Source organism: Pipistrellus hanaki (assembly GCF_964339955.1).
Source record: "Pipistrellus hanaki genome assembly, chromosome: 7".
NCBI classification, from domain to species: Eukaryota; Metazoa; Chordata; class Mammalia; order Chiroptera; family Vespertilionidae; genus Pipistrellus; species Pipistrellus hanaki.
In genome coordinates this window covers 56,180,604-56,200,567 of record NC_140509.1, presented here as the reverse complement: position 1 = coordinate 56,200,567, position 19,964 = coordinate 56,180,604, and the positions used below count along the sequence as shown (strand labels likewise).

At 35.8% G+C, this 19,964-nt stretch overlaps 1 protein-coding gene across 2 annotated transcripts in view; it reads left to right on the top strand.

Moving 5' to 3' along the window:
• REV3L (REV3 like, DNA directed polymerase zeta catalytic subunit) overlaps positions 1-19,964 on the top strand; it is a 135,497-nt gene that overhangs the window by 67,002 nt on the left and 48,531 nt on the right. For both annotated transcript variants that reach the window (XM_084889867.1, XM_084889868.1), the window contains 6 exons: positions 203-287; positions 374-522; positions 3,597-3,716; positions 7,519-7,756; positions 13,401-13,543; positions 14,392-18,544. In XM_084889867.1, the coding sequence (XP_084745993.1) occupies positions 203-287; positions 374-522; positions 3,597-3,716; positions 7,519-7,756; positions 13,401-13,543; positions 14,392-18,544 (4,888 nt within the window). The remainder of the gene's footprint in view (positions 1-202; positions 288-373; positions 523-3,596; positions 3,717-7,518; positions 7,757-13,400; positions 13,544-14,391; positions 18,545-19,964) is intronic.

Sequence of the window (19,964 nt, the reverse complement as noted above, 5' to 3'; positions counted from 1 at the left end):
CTGACTTTAAGTGATTAATTATATAGCTTTAGTAGCAACAATTTTTCTTTTGTTTGTTTTTATAGTAGAACTACTTTTAGGTGGTATGATATGTGTCAAGAGAAGGATAGGACATTGCTATTTTAAAAGCTATATTAAGAGAAAAGAAAATATTTCATTCACTTGCTATCTACATTTTTTAATGCACTTTTAAAATTCAAAGATTGCAGGTTTGTGCCAGCCACAGAAAGTGAAAAAAAATTTCAGAAGAGACTTCAGGAAATTCTCAAACAGAATGATTTCTCTGTGTAAGTGGTTATTTTTTACAGATCTCAGAACTATTTTATTGCTTTGTTATCTAGTTTGTTTTAAAGAATGTGTTTTAATTGAACAGAAGGTTATCAGGATCTGTGGACTACAGCGATGGATCCCAGGAGTTCTCTGCTGAGTTAACATTGCACTCTGAGGTCCTGTCTCCTGAAATTCTTCAGTGTACACCAGCTAATATGGTAGAAGTCCACAAAGACACAGAGTTGAGCAAAGGTAAGGTTTTCTTTTCAGGTGTACAGAAAATGCCCTACCAGACATCTAAATATCTAGTTCTGAGGTATTAAGATTTAGTTGAGTTTGCTAAGTGTTTCTTTTTCCCCCAAAGAAATAAATATTGATATTGCAAAAACCTCTCTCCTATTCCTTTACTTTTTCTTCATCTCTAGAGGCAAGCACTATTCTGAAGTTGCTGCACACTGTTACCATATATGATTTTATAGTTTCTTAAATATAGATGGGGCAAAAGTAGGTTTACAGTTGTGAGTATGTAAAACAGTTTATTCTTGTATTATATTTATTAGTTATTATATTATTTTTCATACAAACAAATGTAAACCTACTTTTGCCCCTACCAAGTATGTATGCCCACAACATACTATTATTTTAGGTTTTGAGTTTTAGGTAAATTATATCCTACTTGTCATAGATTAAACAACTTGCTTTTTTTATTCATCATATTTTTAACTTAATCGAGGTATAATTTATATGGCACAAAATTCACTCATTTTAAATTTATAATTCAATGATTTATCCTAAATTTACAGAGTTCTGCAAATACCTCCATAATTCAGTTTTAGAACATTTTCCTCACCTCAAAATATTCCTTTTTCATTTGTAGTCACAACTGTTCCTACCTCCAATCCTAATTACCACTGATCTACTGTCTTGTCTCTAAGATTTGCCTTTTCTAGACATATATAAATGAAATACAGTATGCAGTCTTTTGAATCTTGATGCTTTCACTTAACATAACATTTCCAGGTTCATCCATAGTGCATCTATCATTTTTCTGGCTGAATAGTATTGCATTGTATAGATATCCCATATTTTGTTAATACATTCACCAGTTGATAGACATTTGAGTTGTTTTTACTTTTTGCTCTTAAGAATAATGCTGCTAGGAACATTTGTGTACCAAGGAGTGGAATTGCTGGGTCATTTAGTAAATTTGTATTTAATTTTTTCAGTAAACTGCCAAAACTGTCTCCCAAGTGACTACAGTGTTTTACATTCCCACCAGCAGTGACCCTACACCTTCACTAATAACACTTGTTGTTATCTGTCTTTTTTATATAGTCATCCTAGTGAGTGTGAAATTGCATCTCATTATGGTTTTAAGTACCATTTCCCTTATTACTAATGATGTATTTTTATGTTAGTATTATAACTTTAAATCTACCTGTTCATACATGTTTCTAGTTTATTCATTTTAGCTGCTGATTAGTGCTCCTTTGTAAGAGTAAACAAGTTTATCTGTTTCTCTACAACTATTAGATGGCTTTCACTTTTGCACTGTTAATAACAGTGTTTTATCTTGTGGCTATGTGCAAGAGTTTCTCCACAAAAGATATGTGGAAGTGTGATTTGTCAGGCCTTAAAGTGTATGTATTTTATATTCTATCGTGTTCTAACAGGGTTTCTGTAATGCAGTTAGCTTATACATGATTGGGAAATAAGAGAATAATGAAAGTTTTACTTAGAAGTTGCATTGTTTTGTATGCAGTTTATGTAGGCATGGGGAGCCAGACTAGCAGCCTTCAGCATAAAAGGAAAAACCCTTTTTAACTGCTACATTGGAAGCAGGGGCTTTAATATTGATATACATCAAAAGCGGGTCTTCTTTTATTTGGCTTCAAAATTGTCTTATCTACTCTTCATCTTTAAAAAAAAAAAAGTTCTTCCATGTTAATTTTAGGGTCAAATTATTTTGTTTGGGGGAAGAACCTGTTGAGATTTTATTAGGAATTTATTGAATTTATAGACTAATCTAATACTTTTTTTATTTTTCAATTACAGTTGACATTCAGTATTATTTTATACTAGAGGCCCAGTGCATGATTTTTTTTGAATAGTTTGAACAGGATAAGTGCTAATTCTTCTTTGAATGTTTAGTAATGTCTACCTGTGGAGCCATCCTGTCCAGGACTTTTATTTATTGGGAGCTTTTTATTACTGCTTCAGTTTCATTGGTTGATATAGGAGCATTTTATTTTATTTTTATTTTTAAATATATTTTATTGTTTTTGTACAGAGAGGAAGGGAGAGAGATAGAGAGCTAGAAACACCGATGAGAGAGAGTCATCGATCAGCTGCCTCTTGCACACCCCCTACTGGGGATATGCCCGCAACCAAGGTACATGCCCTTGACCGGAATCGAACCCGGGTCCCTTCAGTCCCCAAGCCGACGCTCTATCCATTGAGCCAAACCGGTTTCTGCGATATAGGAGCATTTTAAATCTTTCTATATATCAAATCATTTCATCGTTGAGCATGCTATATTTTCATTTTATTTGGTCATTTTTCATGTATTTCAATAAAGTTTTGAGTTATTGTAAAATTATTTTATATCTTTTGTTAGATACATTCCAAGTGTCTTATAATTATTTCAGTTGTAAGTTTTATCTTTCAAATTTTTTATTTTCTAATTGCTGCTACTTAGGAGCTTCACTGACATTTGTATATCATCATATATCCAGCAATTTTTATTAGTGCTAATAGTTTGTCTTTTCCACTGAATTTTTTGTGTATAGATTCATCATCTACAAATAACAATTTTATTACTTCTTTTCCCATCCTCATGCAGTGTAAACTTATTTAAAAATTTGAAGTGTTAGTGATATATCTTAAATAGTAACATAATAAAATGTAATAAAAGCCACAAAAATATACCAATGACATGGAGTATTAAAAAACCCTTGATTCTGTGAATTACTAAATACTTACAATCTCTTTAGTCTTTTCAATTCTACCTAGTTTGTGTATACATAATTATATTACTATGATTAAAGTCATTGCACATTGAAATATTAAAAGAGAAAAAAATGTCAAGCAATTATAAGAGAGCTAACTAGAAACAGTTCTATTTTATGTTTCTAGTATTCAGACTTTAACATGATTTTATAGAAAGTCTAATGTACAGAGGGGATAAATACTTTTATGAATAAGGTAAAATCTTATAATTTTAGTTAAAGGGAGAGATAGAGAATAAAAGCATATAGTAGTAGAGGTAAAAATGATTATATAATTAGGCATTTGCTTTAATATTTATATATTTTTGTCATCTCAAGGTCACACTATACATAAAGTAGAAGAAGCTCTTATTAATGAAGAAGCAATTTTGAACCTCATGGAAAATAGCCAGGCTTTTCAGCCTTTGACCCAAAGACTGAGTGAGACACCAGTTTTATGTAAGTAACAATTCTGCCATAAGTTTTCAGTATTTTAAATTAATGAAAATGCATATGTGAAGAGGTTATTTTTTTTCTTTGATTTGAAAAGGTTAATGTTGCATGTTTAATAAATCTTTACTCTACTTAGTATAAAAATGAAACTTCATTGAATGAAGTAGCTTTGTTTTTGTTTTCTCCACAGCTTTTTCTAAACAACTGTGAAAGAAAATTGTAACCTTTTTAAAAATTTCACTTTAGTTAAAGGAAAACCATATTGCTTTAGTGGGAAAATGGCTTATTTTTAATTAAAATTCTCCAATGTTAAATGTATTAATAAGTTATCAGCCGAAACCGGTATGGCTCAGTGGATAGAGCATCAGCCTGCAGACTGAGGGGTCCCAGGTTCGATTCCGGTCAAGGGCATGTACCTTTGGTTGCAGGCACATCCCCAGTGGGAGGTGTGCAGGAGGCAGCTGATCGGTGTTTCTCTCTCATGGATGTTTCTAACTCTCTGTCCCTCTCCCTCTCTGTAAAAAATCAATAAAATATATATTTTTAAAAAATAAGTTATCATAATTGAGTCTTTCTTGGTGAGTATCAAAAATTTTCCTGGACAGTTTTAAGTGATTAATTTTTGGTCAGTGTGGGACATAATGACAGTTATTTCTGAGTGTCTTTGCATCTCCTTAAATGCCATTTGCTAGATTTAATTTCAGTAATTTAGTCTAAATTACTGACATCCTTTTCAGAAATTTATTTAAAATGTTATTGCAAAAAATGAGATATCATTGAATTTCATGCCTCTTGTTTTGCTTGGTATAGTGATTTTATGTTTCTTGCTTGTTTCCTATTTTTAAAATATATATATATTTTTTTAAATTAACTTCAGAGCAGAAGGGTAAGGGAGAGGGAGAGAGAAACATTTATGATGAGAGAGAATCATTGGTCGGCTGTCTCCTGCATGCCCCACAGGGAATTGAGCCTGCAACCCAGACATGTGCCTTGACCAGGAATCGAAACGTGACCTAGTTCATAGGTCGACACTCAATCACTGAGTTACGCTGGCAGGGCTACTTTCTACTTTTTTTATTCTTATTGTATCATATCAGATATGGCATCAAATGCATCATACCTCTCTACAATGTCCTGTTTCTTTTACCTACAATTTCTTTTTTATTCTCTTTCTATTGAATTTATTGGGGTGATAATCGTCAGAATTACACAGGTTTCAGATGCACAATTTCACATAATCTGCACATTGTATTGTGTATTCATCACCCCATGTCAGTTCTCTTTTTTTCACCATTAATCCGTCCTATACCTTCCTCCAACTCCTCCTACACCTTTCTCCACCTCTCCCTGGGAATTACCACACAGTTGTCTGTGTCCATGCCTGCTCTGAGTCTATCTCTATTTTGCTTCATTTTCATTTGAATGGAACATGAATTGACTAGGAATAATACCAAAATTATTATGCATAGTCGTATTTTAGACAGGAGTAAGAAATTTTTTTTTAAATAAATGGCATATGCAAAAAGAAATGATCCAAAGACCAAAGTAAAAAATTAAATTGATGTTTATACTCTAAAATGTTTTATTTTTCCATCTGAATAAATATAGATAAATAGATATAGATATAGATATAGATATCTCTAAATTACATTCTAGAGATTAAAAAAAAACAGTTAAAAGAGAGGAACTTAGAGAAAGTTAAGAAATTGAAAAAGAGAGGGAAGGAGGAATATCCTTCTTTTATCACAGTATCTATAATAATAAAAGTGTAATATGCTAATAAGATCGGACAGCTGAATGACCTTCCGGACATTCAGATGAAGCCGGGGCTCCGAGGACCGAGCCCCTTGCACATCGGGCCTCTAGTACAAATAAAATGTATCATCAACAGATATAATGTCACTTGCCTAAGTTTGCAAAAATGAATTTTCAGTGTTTGTCAAACATCTGAGAATCAGCCTGGCTGGTGTCACTCAGTGGTTAGAGGGTTGGCCTGTGCACTGAAGGGTCATGGGTTTGATTCCCAATCAAGGGCATGTACTTGGGTGCAGGTTTGATTCCCTGTCCCCTGTCTAGGTGCATGTAAGAGACAACCAATTGATGTTTCTCTGTCTCCTTCCTGTCTTCCCTCTCTGTTTTCCCTCTCTTCCACTCTATCCTCAGGTGATATAATAAATGAATGAATGAATAAATAAATAAGATCCGAAAGTCAAATATCTATAATTCATTTTCTAATACTCATTTTTTTCAAGTATGATACAGGAAAAATAAACATTGCAGTTCTAGATTTAAAGAAATGGATTTTTGCCAAAATGGCTCTTACAAACAAGTATCTTCATTTTCCCCCTTATATCTGGTAGCATACAGAATCAGTATCTTCATTTTTTCCTTATATCTGATATCATGACAGAATCAATTTCCTTAATGTCTACAAAGAAAACCTGAAATTTGGTATTTTAGTAATTGAGGAATGCATTATCTCATTTTACTGAGAATAAGATTGTGTACTAGGTTAGAACAAATTTTCATCTACATGATCTTTTTTTAAATAATAGCTTTTATTGAGATATAATTCACATTATCATAAAATTCACCTCTGTACAGGTCAGTGATATTCATGGCGTATGCAGTTACCACCACTATCTAATTTCAGGACACTTTTATCACCCCAGAAAGAAATCCATATTCATTAACAGTCCCAATTCTTCCTTCCTCTCGACCCCTGGCAACCACTAATCTGTTTTCTCTTGATTAACCTATTTGGGGCCTTTTATATAAATAGAATCATATGAGCTTTTGTTTCTGGCTTCTTTCACTAGGCATGTTTTCAAGGTTCATCCATATTATAGCATGTGTTCCTTTTTCCTGCTGAATAATATTTCATCATATGGGCATGCCATATTTCATGTATCCACTCTACAGATTGTGGATAAGGGTGTTTTTTTTTTGTTTGTTTTTTTGCTTATAATGAACAATGATGCTATAATTATTCATGTATAGGTTTTTGTGTAGGTATACATTTTCAGTTCTCTTGGGTATATACCTAGCAGTGAAATTGCCGGATCATATGGTAACTCTATGTTTAACATTTTGAGCAACTTAAATTTTTTTCCAAAGCAGCTACACCATTTTAAATTCTGACCAATAATGTATGAGGGTTCCAGTTTCTTCACATATTTGTCAACACTTTTTATTATCTGTCTTTGATTTTACAACCCTAATGAAGGGTTGTAATGGCATATGAAGTAATATGTCATTGTTGACTTGAAAGTGTTTTAAGTAATCTTATTAACCACTTTTAAAGCTTTCTTGTGTTATTTAACTACAGGTTTCATTTGACTATTCTATGAGCTAAGTAAAGCTTAAGTAAGGGATAAAGGTATTCATGTATTGTTTTTAAGGTACTTCCTTAGCATTAATTTATATACTTTATATTTATTTTGAACACTCTGACAATATTGTTTTGATGTTCCTCAAGGTTAATTGTGCAGCAAAAGCTTGGGCGGCTAGTTAAAATGCAAATTCCTGGGTCTTCATAAATTCTGATTAATGTACACCCAAAACTAATATAAAATAATATTAAATATAAATTTTAATTTCAAAAATATTTTAAAACATTAAAAAAAGAAATTCTGACTTAGACCCATATGGGATGGGTCTAGAATTTTCTTTTTAATAAGGACACAGTCATTCTAGTGCAGATGGTCCAAGGATCTTTTATTTTGTTGTTGTTTTATAATTGTTCTGAATTGTTGAATTTTTAAGAAAACTTAAGTTATTTGTTGATGATACTTTACTTGTTTTATAGTGGACAGTAGTCCTGATGATGCTTTAGTACATCTTCTTGCTGGTTTGGAAAATGATGGATATCATAGGGAAAGAAATAGGAAGCCACCGCCATGTCTTTCCCTCGGAAACACTAAAAACCCCCAAAATAGTGATGATGAAGAAAATGAACCACAGATTGAAAAAGAAGAAATGGAGCTTAGTTTGGTTATGTCTCAGAGATGGGACAGCAACATTGAAGAACATTGTGCCACAAAAAGGTAACTTTTCTGTTATTGCAGTTACTTTCATATATCATACAGCCTATAGTCATCATGTTTTACTTATTTATCTTATAACTGGAAGTTTGTACCTTTTGACCACCTTCCTCCAGTTCTCCCTTCCCCATAAACCTAACTTTTAGAAATCATCTATTTATATACACAGTATTAATATGTCGGTAATATGTGGGGCAAAATAGATGTGCCTCCTTAACTCAGAACTTGGATTTAAAATATCCCTTTGAGAGTTAAACTGTTATGGGATGGAGCAACATTTATAGTCAATTTGAAGACAAGGAATGGCTTCTAGATCTGATTAGACTGAAAGAATTAAATATTAAAAATAAATAAGTCTCAGAGGCATACACTGATATTGTTCATTTCTCAAGATAAAGGATAAAATGGCACTGAGGCTTTCTAAACCAATCTCTTGTGAACTTCATTGACTTGAGTCTATGCTTGAGCTGTATGCTCTGTTTGTAGAAAAAATTAGGCTTTTCAGCCTGAAATGCTGCATATGTCTCTCCTGTAAACTTCTGCAGGCAATACTAAGATATCTAAAGTCCACGTTTGAAGATCTCACACACACCCCAAAGCCATTACTGAAAGGCGAAAGAGGTTAATCTATATGTCATGTTGACATACTTATATATTACATATATTACACTACCTAATATAAAAAATAAATTTTTGACCCCTTCTCCTATTATTTGGGTATATTCTTTTATATTTTCGTAGTATGCTCAATTTCCTTTGCTGTCACAGTGAAAATTCCCTCAAAGACTCAGCTTCTTGACCTTTTTATTTCTTTTATTTTTTTTATCCTCACTCGAGGATATGTTTATTGAAATTTTAGAGAGAGGGGAAGGGAGAAAGAGACAGAAATATTATTGTGAGAGAAAAACACCCATTGGTTGCTTCCCATGCATGCCCCAAGGTATAGGACACATGTGTCAAACACAAGGCCCGCGGGCCAAATCCAGCCCGCCAGGCCTTGCAATGTGGCCCGCACCGCGCTGTCATCACTGCACTCCGCTGTCAGTTTATGACATTGTCAGTTTATGACTGTTCAGTAAACCATTCGGCCCGCGATTTAGGCTGGATTTTAGATTTTGGCCCCTTCTCTGATTGAGTTCGACACCCCTAGTATAGGACAATGCTCCAACTAACTGAGCCACCAAACTAGGGGCCCTTTGACCTTTGAAGACCTGATTTTACCTAGTTCAGACAGAATCAGTATTTGATTTCTTGACCGATTTGACCTTCATAGTACCTTAAAATGCCTTTTGGTGATATTATCTAATCATTGTAGCTATTCTATAAATTTTGCCATTTTTTTTTGTATAAACTTTATAAATCTTTTCATGAAATACCTTGTTGGGAAATGCCTCAGTCACATCACCTTTTTTTGGAGCATAGGCCATCCAAATAACAATAGACAATGCTGTCACATGGCTTGTTCCTTATTTTTGTCATGATAACCACTTTACCCCCCAAGTTCTGAAAGTTTGTAACTTTAGTGTCATGTTTAATTTACCTTCCTTTACATCCTTTATCTGTTTGTTGTTAAACCCTATAAGGTAACTGTCTCTCTGACTTCTGTTCTATCCTTCCATTCCCCTCCTTCCCAAAGGAATATCCTATTTTTGTCCTTTATTACCATTTATCTGGAATACTGTGATTCAAACTTTTTAACTGATCTCCTTCTAGTTCTAGTCTCCCATAATAGGGGTGATGATTATGATAATTAAATACTTTGTGGGCATTTATAAAAGAAAGCAGAGAATATCAGTACCTTTCATGAATTCAAGTCGTGCTCTACTGTCTTTATATCCTTTTGAAGTATGGTTACTTAGGAGGATGTAAGTATTGTATTGAGTCTTAATTTCAGGCAGACATTTAACAAAGTCTCACACGGTAACATCCTTGTTGATAAGGAGAGTATATGGCAGCAGTGACTGATTAGGTGGGTTCACAGAATTTGGATGGTTTTGCATTTCCTCAGAAATCACTTAAATACTTTCTGTATGCCAAGTATCATGCTGTGTTGGATTGAGATTGTCATATATATTGGAAATTGGTAATGCATTAAATGACAGAATATAGAGTCAAAAGTATCTTGAAATCAAATAGGTGATGCCTAATAAAGTGTAGAATCATATGGTTTAGATTGAATCACTTAGCTTCACAAATATAGACTACTTAGAACTTTAATTCATTCTGGGCTTAACAATTCTGTGGGTAAGCCATGGATTTTACTTTATGAATAGTACAATAAGTCTGTAGTGTTTTATGATTATCAAAATGGTGAATTTAATTATTGGCTGCTAGCTATACCTATTATTCTAACAGATTTGGGGTTCTATTATAGAATAATTTTAGTATTTATTTGATGTATTTAAGTCTAATAAATTGAATTACTTTTTCATATTTTAGCAGAGTTGGTTGACTAATATTTCTACTTGATCTTTTGGCATTTTACTTTTTTATCCCCATTGTTTCTCTCTTTTTTTCATTCTTCTCTCATTGTTTTATTTTACCTTCACTGTACCATTAGAATTTCTTCTATAGTTTCTTAGATTATACCTTGTTTAATTTATACTTTTATACCTGTACTAAGTAAATAGATACACATTCAAATATACAGTATAAAATTCTTATAAAGTCACTATCTACTTGTTACCAGTAGTGCCAGCATAACTATATACAAGAGGCCCGCTGAGCGAATTCATGCACCAGTGGGGTCCCTCGGCCTGGCCTGAGGGATAGAGCTGAAACTGGCTCTTCGACATCCCCTGAGGGGTCCTAGATTGAGAGAGGGTGGAGGCCAGGCTGAGGAAACCCACAGGTGCACAGTCCAGGCCAGGGAGGAATGCAGGAGCTTGGCCAGCCAGAGAGGTTCTGCAGAGGGCTCCAGGGCATGTCCGGCTCATCTCGTTCAGTCCCAATTGGCCAGATTCCAGCAGCAAGCTAACCTACTGGTCGAAGCATCTACCCCCTGGTGGTCAGTGCATGTTATAGCAAATGAAAGACCCGTTGACTGGCCCCTGGTGGTCAGTGCACTTCATAGTGAGCAGTTGAGCGGCCTTAGCATATCATTAGCATATTGCACTTTGATTGGTTGAACGGATGACCAGACACTTAGCATATTACGCTTTTATTATCCTATATAATAAAGAGGTTGTATGCAAATTGACTGTCACACCCTCACAAGGTGGCTGCCTATGATCAGGACAGCAGGGGGTTCATGAGGGATGACCAAATGACTGAACTAGCAGGCTGCATGGGGCGATTAGGTCAGCAGGGCGTTAGTAAGGGACGACCAAACAACTGAGCAAGTAGGCTGCATGGGGCGACCAGACTGGCAACGGGGGGGGGGGGGGGGGGGGGGGTGTTTGAACAGGCCAGCAGGGGGCAGTTGGGAGTGACCAAGCCGGTGAGGTGGGTAGTAAGAGGCAACCAAGGCTGGCAGGGGGGAGGCAGTTAGGGGCGACCAGACCAGCGGAGAGGGGTGCAGTTGGGGGTGACCAGGTTGGCAGGGGGGCAGTTGGGGGCAATTAGGCTGGCAAAGGGGGGCAGTAAGGGATGACTAGGCCGGTGGAGGGGGCCATTGGGGGCGACCAGGCAGACAGGCAGGTGAACAATTAGGAGCCAGCGGTCCAGGATTGTGAGAGGGATGTCCAACTGCTGGTTTAGGCCCGATCCCCAGATCCAGGCCTAAACCAACAGTCGGAGATCCCCCAAGGGGTCCCGTATTGGAGAGGGTGCAGGCTGGGCTGAGGGGACCTCCCCTTCCATACATAAATTTCATGTACCAGGCCCTGATATAGGATATAAAAACTTACCGTAAGCAACCGAACAACCGGTCTCTATGATGCACACTGACCACCAGGAGGCAGACACTCAACGCAGGAGCTGCCCCCCTGATGGTCAGTGTACTCCCACAGTGGGAGTGCCGCTCAGCTGACTGTTGAGCGGCATGAGCCTCTTCACCTCTGCAGCAGCACTACCAAATAGTGGTGGCAGCAGGTGCAGTGGGGCTGGGATGAGCAGGAGCAGCGTAGTGCCTGGCCTGGGCCTGGACTCCACCCCAGCTGCCTGCTGCTTTGCGCACTACTCCATTTTGTGAGAGGGTGCAGGCCAGGCTGAGGGACCCCACCAGTGCATGAATTCATGAATTCAGCTCTATCCCTCTAGTATAAATATGGTTTATTCTATGATTAACTATTGCTTGTGTGTTCTTTGACTGGACAATTCTGTGAAAACCATACACAAGTTAACTTTGGGGAAAACAAACCTAAATACTTAAGTGTATATTAGAGAGAGATTGAACAATAGAAGTATAGTATCTAGAAAAGGAATCATTTAATTCTATTCATATACTTGATATTACATTCTGTCTTGAATATGTACCATATTTTTAGAATACTAAGAAAGTAAAGGGACAGAAGAGGAAGTAAACTAGAAGGATCTGTTAATACTATCACTTAAAGACTATAGAAAAAAATATATAGTTTAATGACACAAGAATTATGGGACAAATGATAAATGCTTTCAAATATTTTAAAGGTTATCATGTGAAAAATGGCATAGACCTGCTGTATATGGCAATAGAGGACAAAAGCAGGAAGAATGTATGGAAGTTGCATATAAAGATTTTGTGTAATATAGGAGGAAAATCACTAACAGCTAGAGCCATTAACAGTGGAAAAGATTATCTTGTAAGACAGTAAGCCCCATATACTGAAAAGTAAAAGTTGAGGTATCAAGTCTGTTAAAAATAAGGTTTTTGCATGGGATAGAAAGTTGGAGCAGATGACCTCTAATAACCCTTTCAGCTCTTAAAAGAATGATATTAGGACAAACTGATTTGGAAAGGATTAATGGAGACACTGTCCCATGAATAATATGGGATATTTTCAAATTTTTGAGACAATAGAAAGAACAAATTAGGGGTGGATAGAAACAAAGTTTGCCCAAACAGATAGAAGGGAAATAATCAAGCTAGGTTCTAGTGACTAAATTTAACTCTATATGAGATAAAATTTAAAGAGAGTATCCATCTGGACTTAACAGTCCATCTGAATTCCTCAGTAACCCTACTTTATAGCCACTGTTGGATTGACTCAACAACACCTTTCCTACTTCCTGGCCCTTCTCTGATCCCAGTTATTTTTTATCTTTCAACCTTAACCTTAATACTCCTTTACTCACCTTTTTGTTAGTCTTTTCCAGTTTATGATGTAGTGGCCGTGTATTTATGGAGACTTCTTAAAATAGTTCAGATGCCACCCTTTTAGAAATTACTAGCTTCTCTGTTACCTACTATTCTCTCTAATAATAGAATGAGGGAGAGTATAAAGAAGAACATGATGAGATATGGTAATCCAGGATGTTGTAGAGTGTTGAATACAGGATTGATGGTGTCATATAGCTCATATAAAAGGGATTATAACATCTGTTTACAATAACTTTTTGTAGGATGTGATACTAAAAATAAAGCTGCTTTTCTTTTTAAAGTTAAAATTTTCAAGTCTTTTTTTATTTCGTTTTACTACTTTAGCATCAAATTAGGCAAATTATTTGATTCTGACATGCTTTTTTCTAATGGTCATACTCACTAGTGAATCTTAACATTCTCTAGATCACTGTGCCGAAATACCCATAGAAGCTCAACTGAAGAAGATGATTCATCTTCAGAAGAAGAAATGGAATGGAGTAATAACAGTTTGCTTCTAGCCAATCTTTCTATACCTCAGTTAGATGGAACTGCAGATGAAAATAGTGGTGAGTAAACAAGTCTACTATGAGCATTTCCTAGTTTAGGGGCTAAAATTACATTTTATTTTATTTTTAAATATATTTTATTGATTTTTTTTACAGAGAGGAAGGGAGAGAGATAGAGAGCTAGAAACGTCGATGAGAAGAAACATCGACCAGCTGCCTCCTGCACACACCCCCACTGGGGTTTGCCCGCAACCAAAGTACATGCTCTTGACTGGAATCAAACCCGGGACCTCTCAGTCCACAGACCGACGCTCCACCGCTGAGCCAAACCTGTTTCGGCTATTTTAAACTATAGTTACACTTGCTATATAGTTGGTTAAGTGAGGCTATAACAATAGTGTTTTGTCCTTCTCCAGAATTTTTTCTTTTGAGAATAGAGGTAAATTATTCTTTCTCATTTTTAAGAGGATAACATTTGTTAATCACTGATTGAAGATTCATAAACTTTAATCAGATTGTAATGTTAACATTTAAGTAGCATAAGAAACTAAGAAATATGTGCAGCTAATTTGAAGTGATGATGAAAAGCATATTATTTTATGAAAACTTTTCAAGGTGACAAGTATTTTCCCTTTATTTCTCCAAAAGGCACTAAAAAGGAATATAATCTATTTCTGATCAAAGGAACATGGGTTTAAAATAATGACTAATAATCAAATGTAACTAACTCTTGATTACTTAGATTGAGTTATTATGCTAATAGGAGTAATCTTTTTGTTGAGATAGCTACATTAAACATACAAACTTAACTTCATATAATTTCTTTTATGGTGATAATATCATGGTATGGGAAAATATTTTAAAAGTTAAGAGTGAAAGTGAAATAAATTCTTTTCCCCTCATTTCAGACAATCCATTGGACAATGAAAATTCTAGAACCCACTCTTCTGTGATTGCAACAAGCAAGCTCTCAGTAAAACCTTCCATCTTTCACAAAGATGCTGCTACATTAGAACCCCCATCTTCTGCTAAGATTACCTTTCAGTGTAAACACACAAGTGCCCTTTCTTCGCATGTTTTGAACAAGGAAGATTTAATTGAAGATTTTTCACAGCCAAACAATACAGAAAAAGGTCTCGATCATTCAGTTGCTTCTTTTACAAATGAAAGCACTTACTCCGTGAAATATCCTGGATCTTTAAGCAGTACTGCCCATTCAGAAAACTCGCAAAAACAAAATAGTAAGAAAGATATCCTCCCAGTATCTTCCTGTGAAAATAGTGTTTTTGATTATGATGAAGATATTCCATCTGTTACAAGACAAGTACCAAGTAGAAAGTATACAAACATTAGAAAAATCGATAAGGATGCCGCTTTTATACATATAAACCGTCACACTAGCGAAAGTACATTGGGCAAAAATTCTTGCAACTTTTCCGACTTAAATCATTCAAAAAATAAATTATCTTCTGAAGGAAATGAAAAGGGAAACAGCATAGCTCTGAACAGTATATTCCCTTCATCATTAACTGAAAATTGTGAATTGCTATCATGCTCAGGGGAGAATAGAACTATGGTACATTCTCTTGATAGCATTGCTGATGAAAGTGGACTAAATAAACTTAAAATTAGATATGAAGAATTTCAAGAACATAAAACAGAAAAGCCAAATCTCAGCCAGCAAGCAGCACATTATATGTTTTTCCCTAGTGTTGTTCTTTCTAATTGTCTCAGTAGACCACAGAAACTCTCTCCTGTCACTTATAAACTACAACCCAGTAATAAACAGTCCCGGTTAAAAATGAATAAAAAGAAAATTGTAGGTCATCAAGAGACTTCTACCAAAACTAGTGAGACTGGATCAACAAAAGATAATTATATACAAAATAATCCTTGTAATAATAATTCTGAGAAGAATAATGAGTTGGACAGTGATTTAACTAAAGTCACCCGCGGAGCTTTTGAAAATAAAACACCTACGGACAGTTTTATAGATTGTCACTTTGGAGATGGAACCTTAGAAACTGAGCAGTCCTTTGGATTGTATGGAAATAAATACACCCTTAGAGCCAAACGCAAGGTAAATTATGAGACTGAAGATAGTGAGTCAAGTTTTGTAACACACAACTCAAAAATTAGCCTACCTCATCCCATGGAAATTGGTGAAAGTTTAGATGGAACTCTTAAATCTCGAAAACGAAGAAAAATGTCTAAAAAGCTGCCCCCTGTCATTATAAAGTATATTATTATTAATAGATTTAGAGGGAGAAAAAATATGCTTGTGAAGCTAGGAAAAATAGACTCTAAAGAAAAACAGGTAATATTAACAGAGGAAAAAATGGAACTATATAAAAAGCTTGCACCTTTAAAGGATTTTTGGCCAAAAGTTCCTGACTCCCCTGCGACCAAATATCCCATTTATCCACCAACACCAAAGAAAAGTCACAGAAGAAAAACAAAACATAAATCTGCTAAGAAAAAAACAGTTAAGCAACAAAGGACAAATAGTGAAAATATTAAAAGAACTTTGTCTTTCCGGAAAAAGCGTTCACATGCTATTCTTTCTCCTCCCTTGCCATCTTATAATGCTGAAACCGAAGACTGTGACTTAAATTATAGTGATGTTATGTCTAAATTAGGTTTTCTTTCTGAGAGAAGCACAAGTCCCATAAATTCTTCCCCACCTCGGTGCTGGTCTCCCACAGATCCAAGAGCTGAAGAAATTATAGCTGCTGCAGATAAAGAAGCAATGCTTTTTAAGGGTCCTAATGCATATAATAGCAAGATTGTTAATTCCAGTATAGAAAAAAATAGTCGAGCAAGAACACAAGTGAAGAAATCGAAAATAAAGCGTATTAATCCCTCAGTAGTTACTAAGAAAAGGAACAAACGAAATCAAACAAATAAAGTAATAGATGATGGGAAGAAGCCGAGAACAAAACAGAAACAAAAAAATGAAAAAGGTACTTCGAGAAAGCACATGACACTTAAAGATGAAAAACTAAAATCTCAAACTGACTCTGAAATTGCATTTGTGCTGAAACATCAGAATGTATCTGAGACCTCACATAGTTCTAGTGATTCTCAACTACTTAATAAACAGAAAGATGTATCAGTAATGGGCTCTGCTATAGATCATCCCCTTTCTGCTCCCCAAACCACTGGAACACATGCGCAACAGAATTTATCTGGCTGCTTTTCTTCTTTCTTAGAAAGCAAGAAGCCTGTAGATTTGCAAACATTCCCCAGTTCTCGAGATGATTTGCATCCTTCAGTTGTTTGTAATTCTTTGGGACCTGGAAACGCAAAAATTAATGTTCAAAGGCCTCATAATCAAAGTGCCATGTTTACTCTAAAGGAATCAGCTCTGATTCAAAAAAATATATTTGACCTTTCAAACCATTTGTCTCAGGTTGCACAGAATACACAGATATCTTCGGGTATAATGTCTCCAAAGACAGAAGAGAACGCAAATACGCAAAAGAACTATTTGTCATCCTTTGGAAAATTAAATGAATATCGTAATTCTCTAGAATCAAAGCCAGACCAGACATATGCCCCTAATTTTTTGCATTGCAAAGATAGTCAGCAGCAACCTGTGTGCATGGCAGAACAGTCAAAGCACAGCGAAACTTATTCCCCAGGAAATGCAGCATCAGAGGAAAGTCAAATGCCTAATTACTTTGTAACTTCCCTGAGAAGTCCAATCAAACAAATACCATGGGAACAAAAACAAAGGGGTTTTATTTTAGGTATGTCAAATTTTAAACCTGAAAGGGTAAAACAGAAGTCAGAAGTAGTTTCACAAACCAAAGCACTTTCTCAGTGTAAAAATCAAAATGTGTCAGCACCTTCAGCATTTGGTGAAGGACAGTCCGGACTGGCGGTTCTGAAAGAATTGTTACAGAAAAGACAGCAGAAAGCACAAAATGCAAATATTATGCAAGATCCATTATCTAATAATCATCAACCAAACAACAATATTTCCGTTCCCCTTGAGCATAACAAAACAACTAAACGAACACGATCAGTAACATCTCCAAGAAAACCTCGAACTCCCAGAAGTACAAAACCTAAAGACAAAATCCCCAAACTTCTCAAAGTAGACGCAATAAATTTGCAAAACTCTGGCCAGTTGGATAACTCCCTGTCGGATGACAGTCCCATCTTTTCTTCAGATCCAGGTTTTGAAAGTTGTTATTCACTTGAAGATAGCTTGTCTCCTGAACATAATTATAATTTTGATATTAATACAATAGGTCAAACTGGATTTTGTAGCTTTTATTCTGGGAGTCAGTTTGTCCCCGCTGATCAGAATTTGCCTCAGAAGTTCCTAAGTGATGCAGTTCAGGATCTTTTCCCAGGACAAACTATAGAAAAAGCTGAGTTTTTAAGTCATGATAACAAGAAGTGTGATGAAGACAAACATCATGCCTCAGACTCATCCTTGTGGATTAGATCTGCTACTCTAAGTCCTGAACTATTTGATAAATCATCCATAGAGAGCAATGAGAATCATCGCCACAATCAGTGGAAAAATAGCTTCCATCCTCTAACAACTCGGTCTAATTCAATAATGGATTCTTTCTGTGTCCAGCAGGCACAGGACTGTCCAAATGAAAAATCCAGATTGAATAGGAGTTCAGTAAGCAAAGAAGTGTTTTTTAGCCTCTCACAGCCTGGCAATTCAGACTGGATTCAAGGTCATACCAGAAAAGAAATGGGACAATCTCTTGATTCGGTCAATGCCTCTTTCACTACAATACTATCCTCCCCTGATGGTGAACTTGTTGATGCAGCCTCTGAGGATTTAGATTTGTATGTGTCAAGAAATAATGATATATTGACACCAACTCCTGATAGTTCACCAAGGTCTGCCAGCTCTCCCTCACAATCTAAAAATGGCAGTTTCACCCCTCGAACTGCTCACATTCTGAAACCACTTATGTCCCCTCCAAGTAGGGAAGAAATTATGGCAACCTTGTTGGATCATGACCTTTCAGAAACTATTTACCAGGAGCCATTTTGCAGTAATCCTTCTGATGTACCAGAAAAGCCCAGGTAATCAGAATTATATTTTCCCCTTGGGTCTCTGAATAATTACCAGGTATATAACATTTGGTACCTTACTGCTAGTTTTCTGACTGATACTGTATTTGTAAGTATATCATTAAGAAAACTATAATTTGGACTTGTTAAGAAAATTCACAGAATAGCCGAATGCTTACACTTTGGAGAAATTTCTTTAAGCTGATGAGGGTTGGTTTTGTATCTACTATAATTTAAGACTGGCTCTCTGTGATATGATGCTACATTAAGAAGGATGTCATAGTACTTTTAAAGTATTATCATTTTTAAAATGATAATTATTTCTAAAATGGTAAATTCATAATTTTTTAAAAGAAGTTTATATTTTTAAGTGTATCAAAATGAGCATAGATATATTTTAAATACTCTTATTTTATATCTCTAAGTGAAGATTAAGTTGTTTCTGTAATATATATACCACCCTCTTGTTGCCATCATCTTTAGTCATATTGTTACTGTTGTTATTTGTACAGTTATAAAGGGTGCAGGATAGAATTAACACCCCATTATCTCTTCTTTCTTTTAAGAATCTTTTCAGAGAAGTGATAAAAGATATGCATACATGCAGCTAATAGCAAAATAGGCGGAATCACAATATTGGTTTACTAATAACCTAGTAGTTAAGTTAGTATCCTATATCATCTGTGTCACTGAGATTGAGCATCCTATATAATAAAATCTTACTATGCTAAGTATCTAGTTATCTGGTCGGCCGTTCAAAGTGTAATATGCTAATCAAAGCATAATATGCTAAGGATGCTCAACTGCTCGCTATGACATGCACTGACCACCAGGGGAAAGATGCTCTGACTGGTAGGTGAGCTTGCTGCTGGAGTCCAGCCAATCGTAACTGAGTGAGATGGCCAGACATGCCCTGGAGCTCTCCCCGTAGTCCCTCCCCACCAATCTACCACATCCCTCCCTGGCCCTGATTGTGCATTGGTGATCTCACAATCCAGGACCCCTCAGGGGATGTTGGAGAGCTAGTTTCTGCCCAATCCCGCAGGCCAGGCTGAGGGATCCTCCTGGTGTACAAATTTGTGCACTGTGCCTCTAGTTTCTAATAAGAGTTAAGTTGGGGAACATGACTTCATCCAGGTTTAAATTGTATTTTCTTGTCCTGCCCCCTGTGTCTTTGACCCCATTTACCTAACCAGTTTCAGAGAGAGAGAAGCAATTTATTTCAGCCACCCAGTCAGAAGCAGAGCAGGTTGGCTAGAACTTGCTGAAGGCAGACCCTGCATAGTTTAAATTGTAGAAAGAGATGTGAAGAGCCAACTAAGGCAAGAGGCCACACTGCATATATACACTTTAGTAGCACCATGTTTCTGACCATAGGAAAAAACACACAGTGAATGCCAAACAGATGAGCAGTAATTCCCGCAGGAGTCCT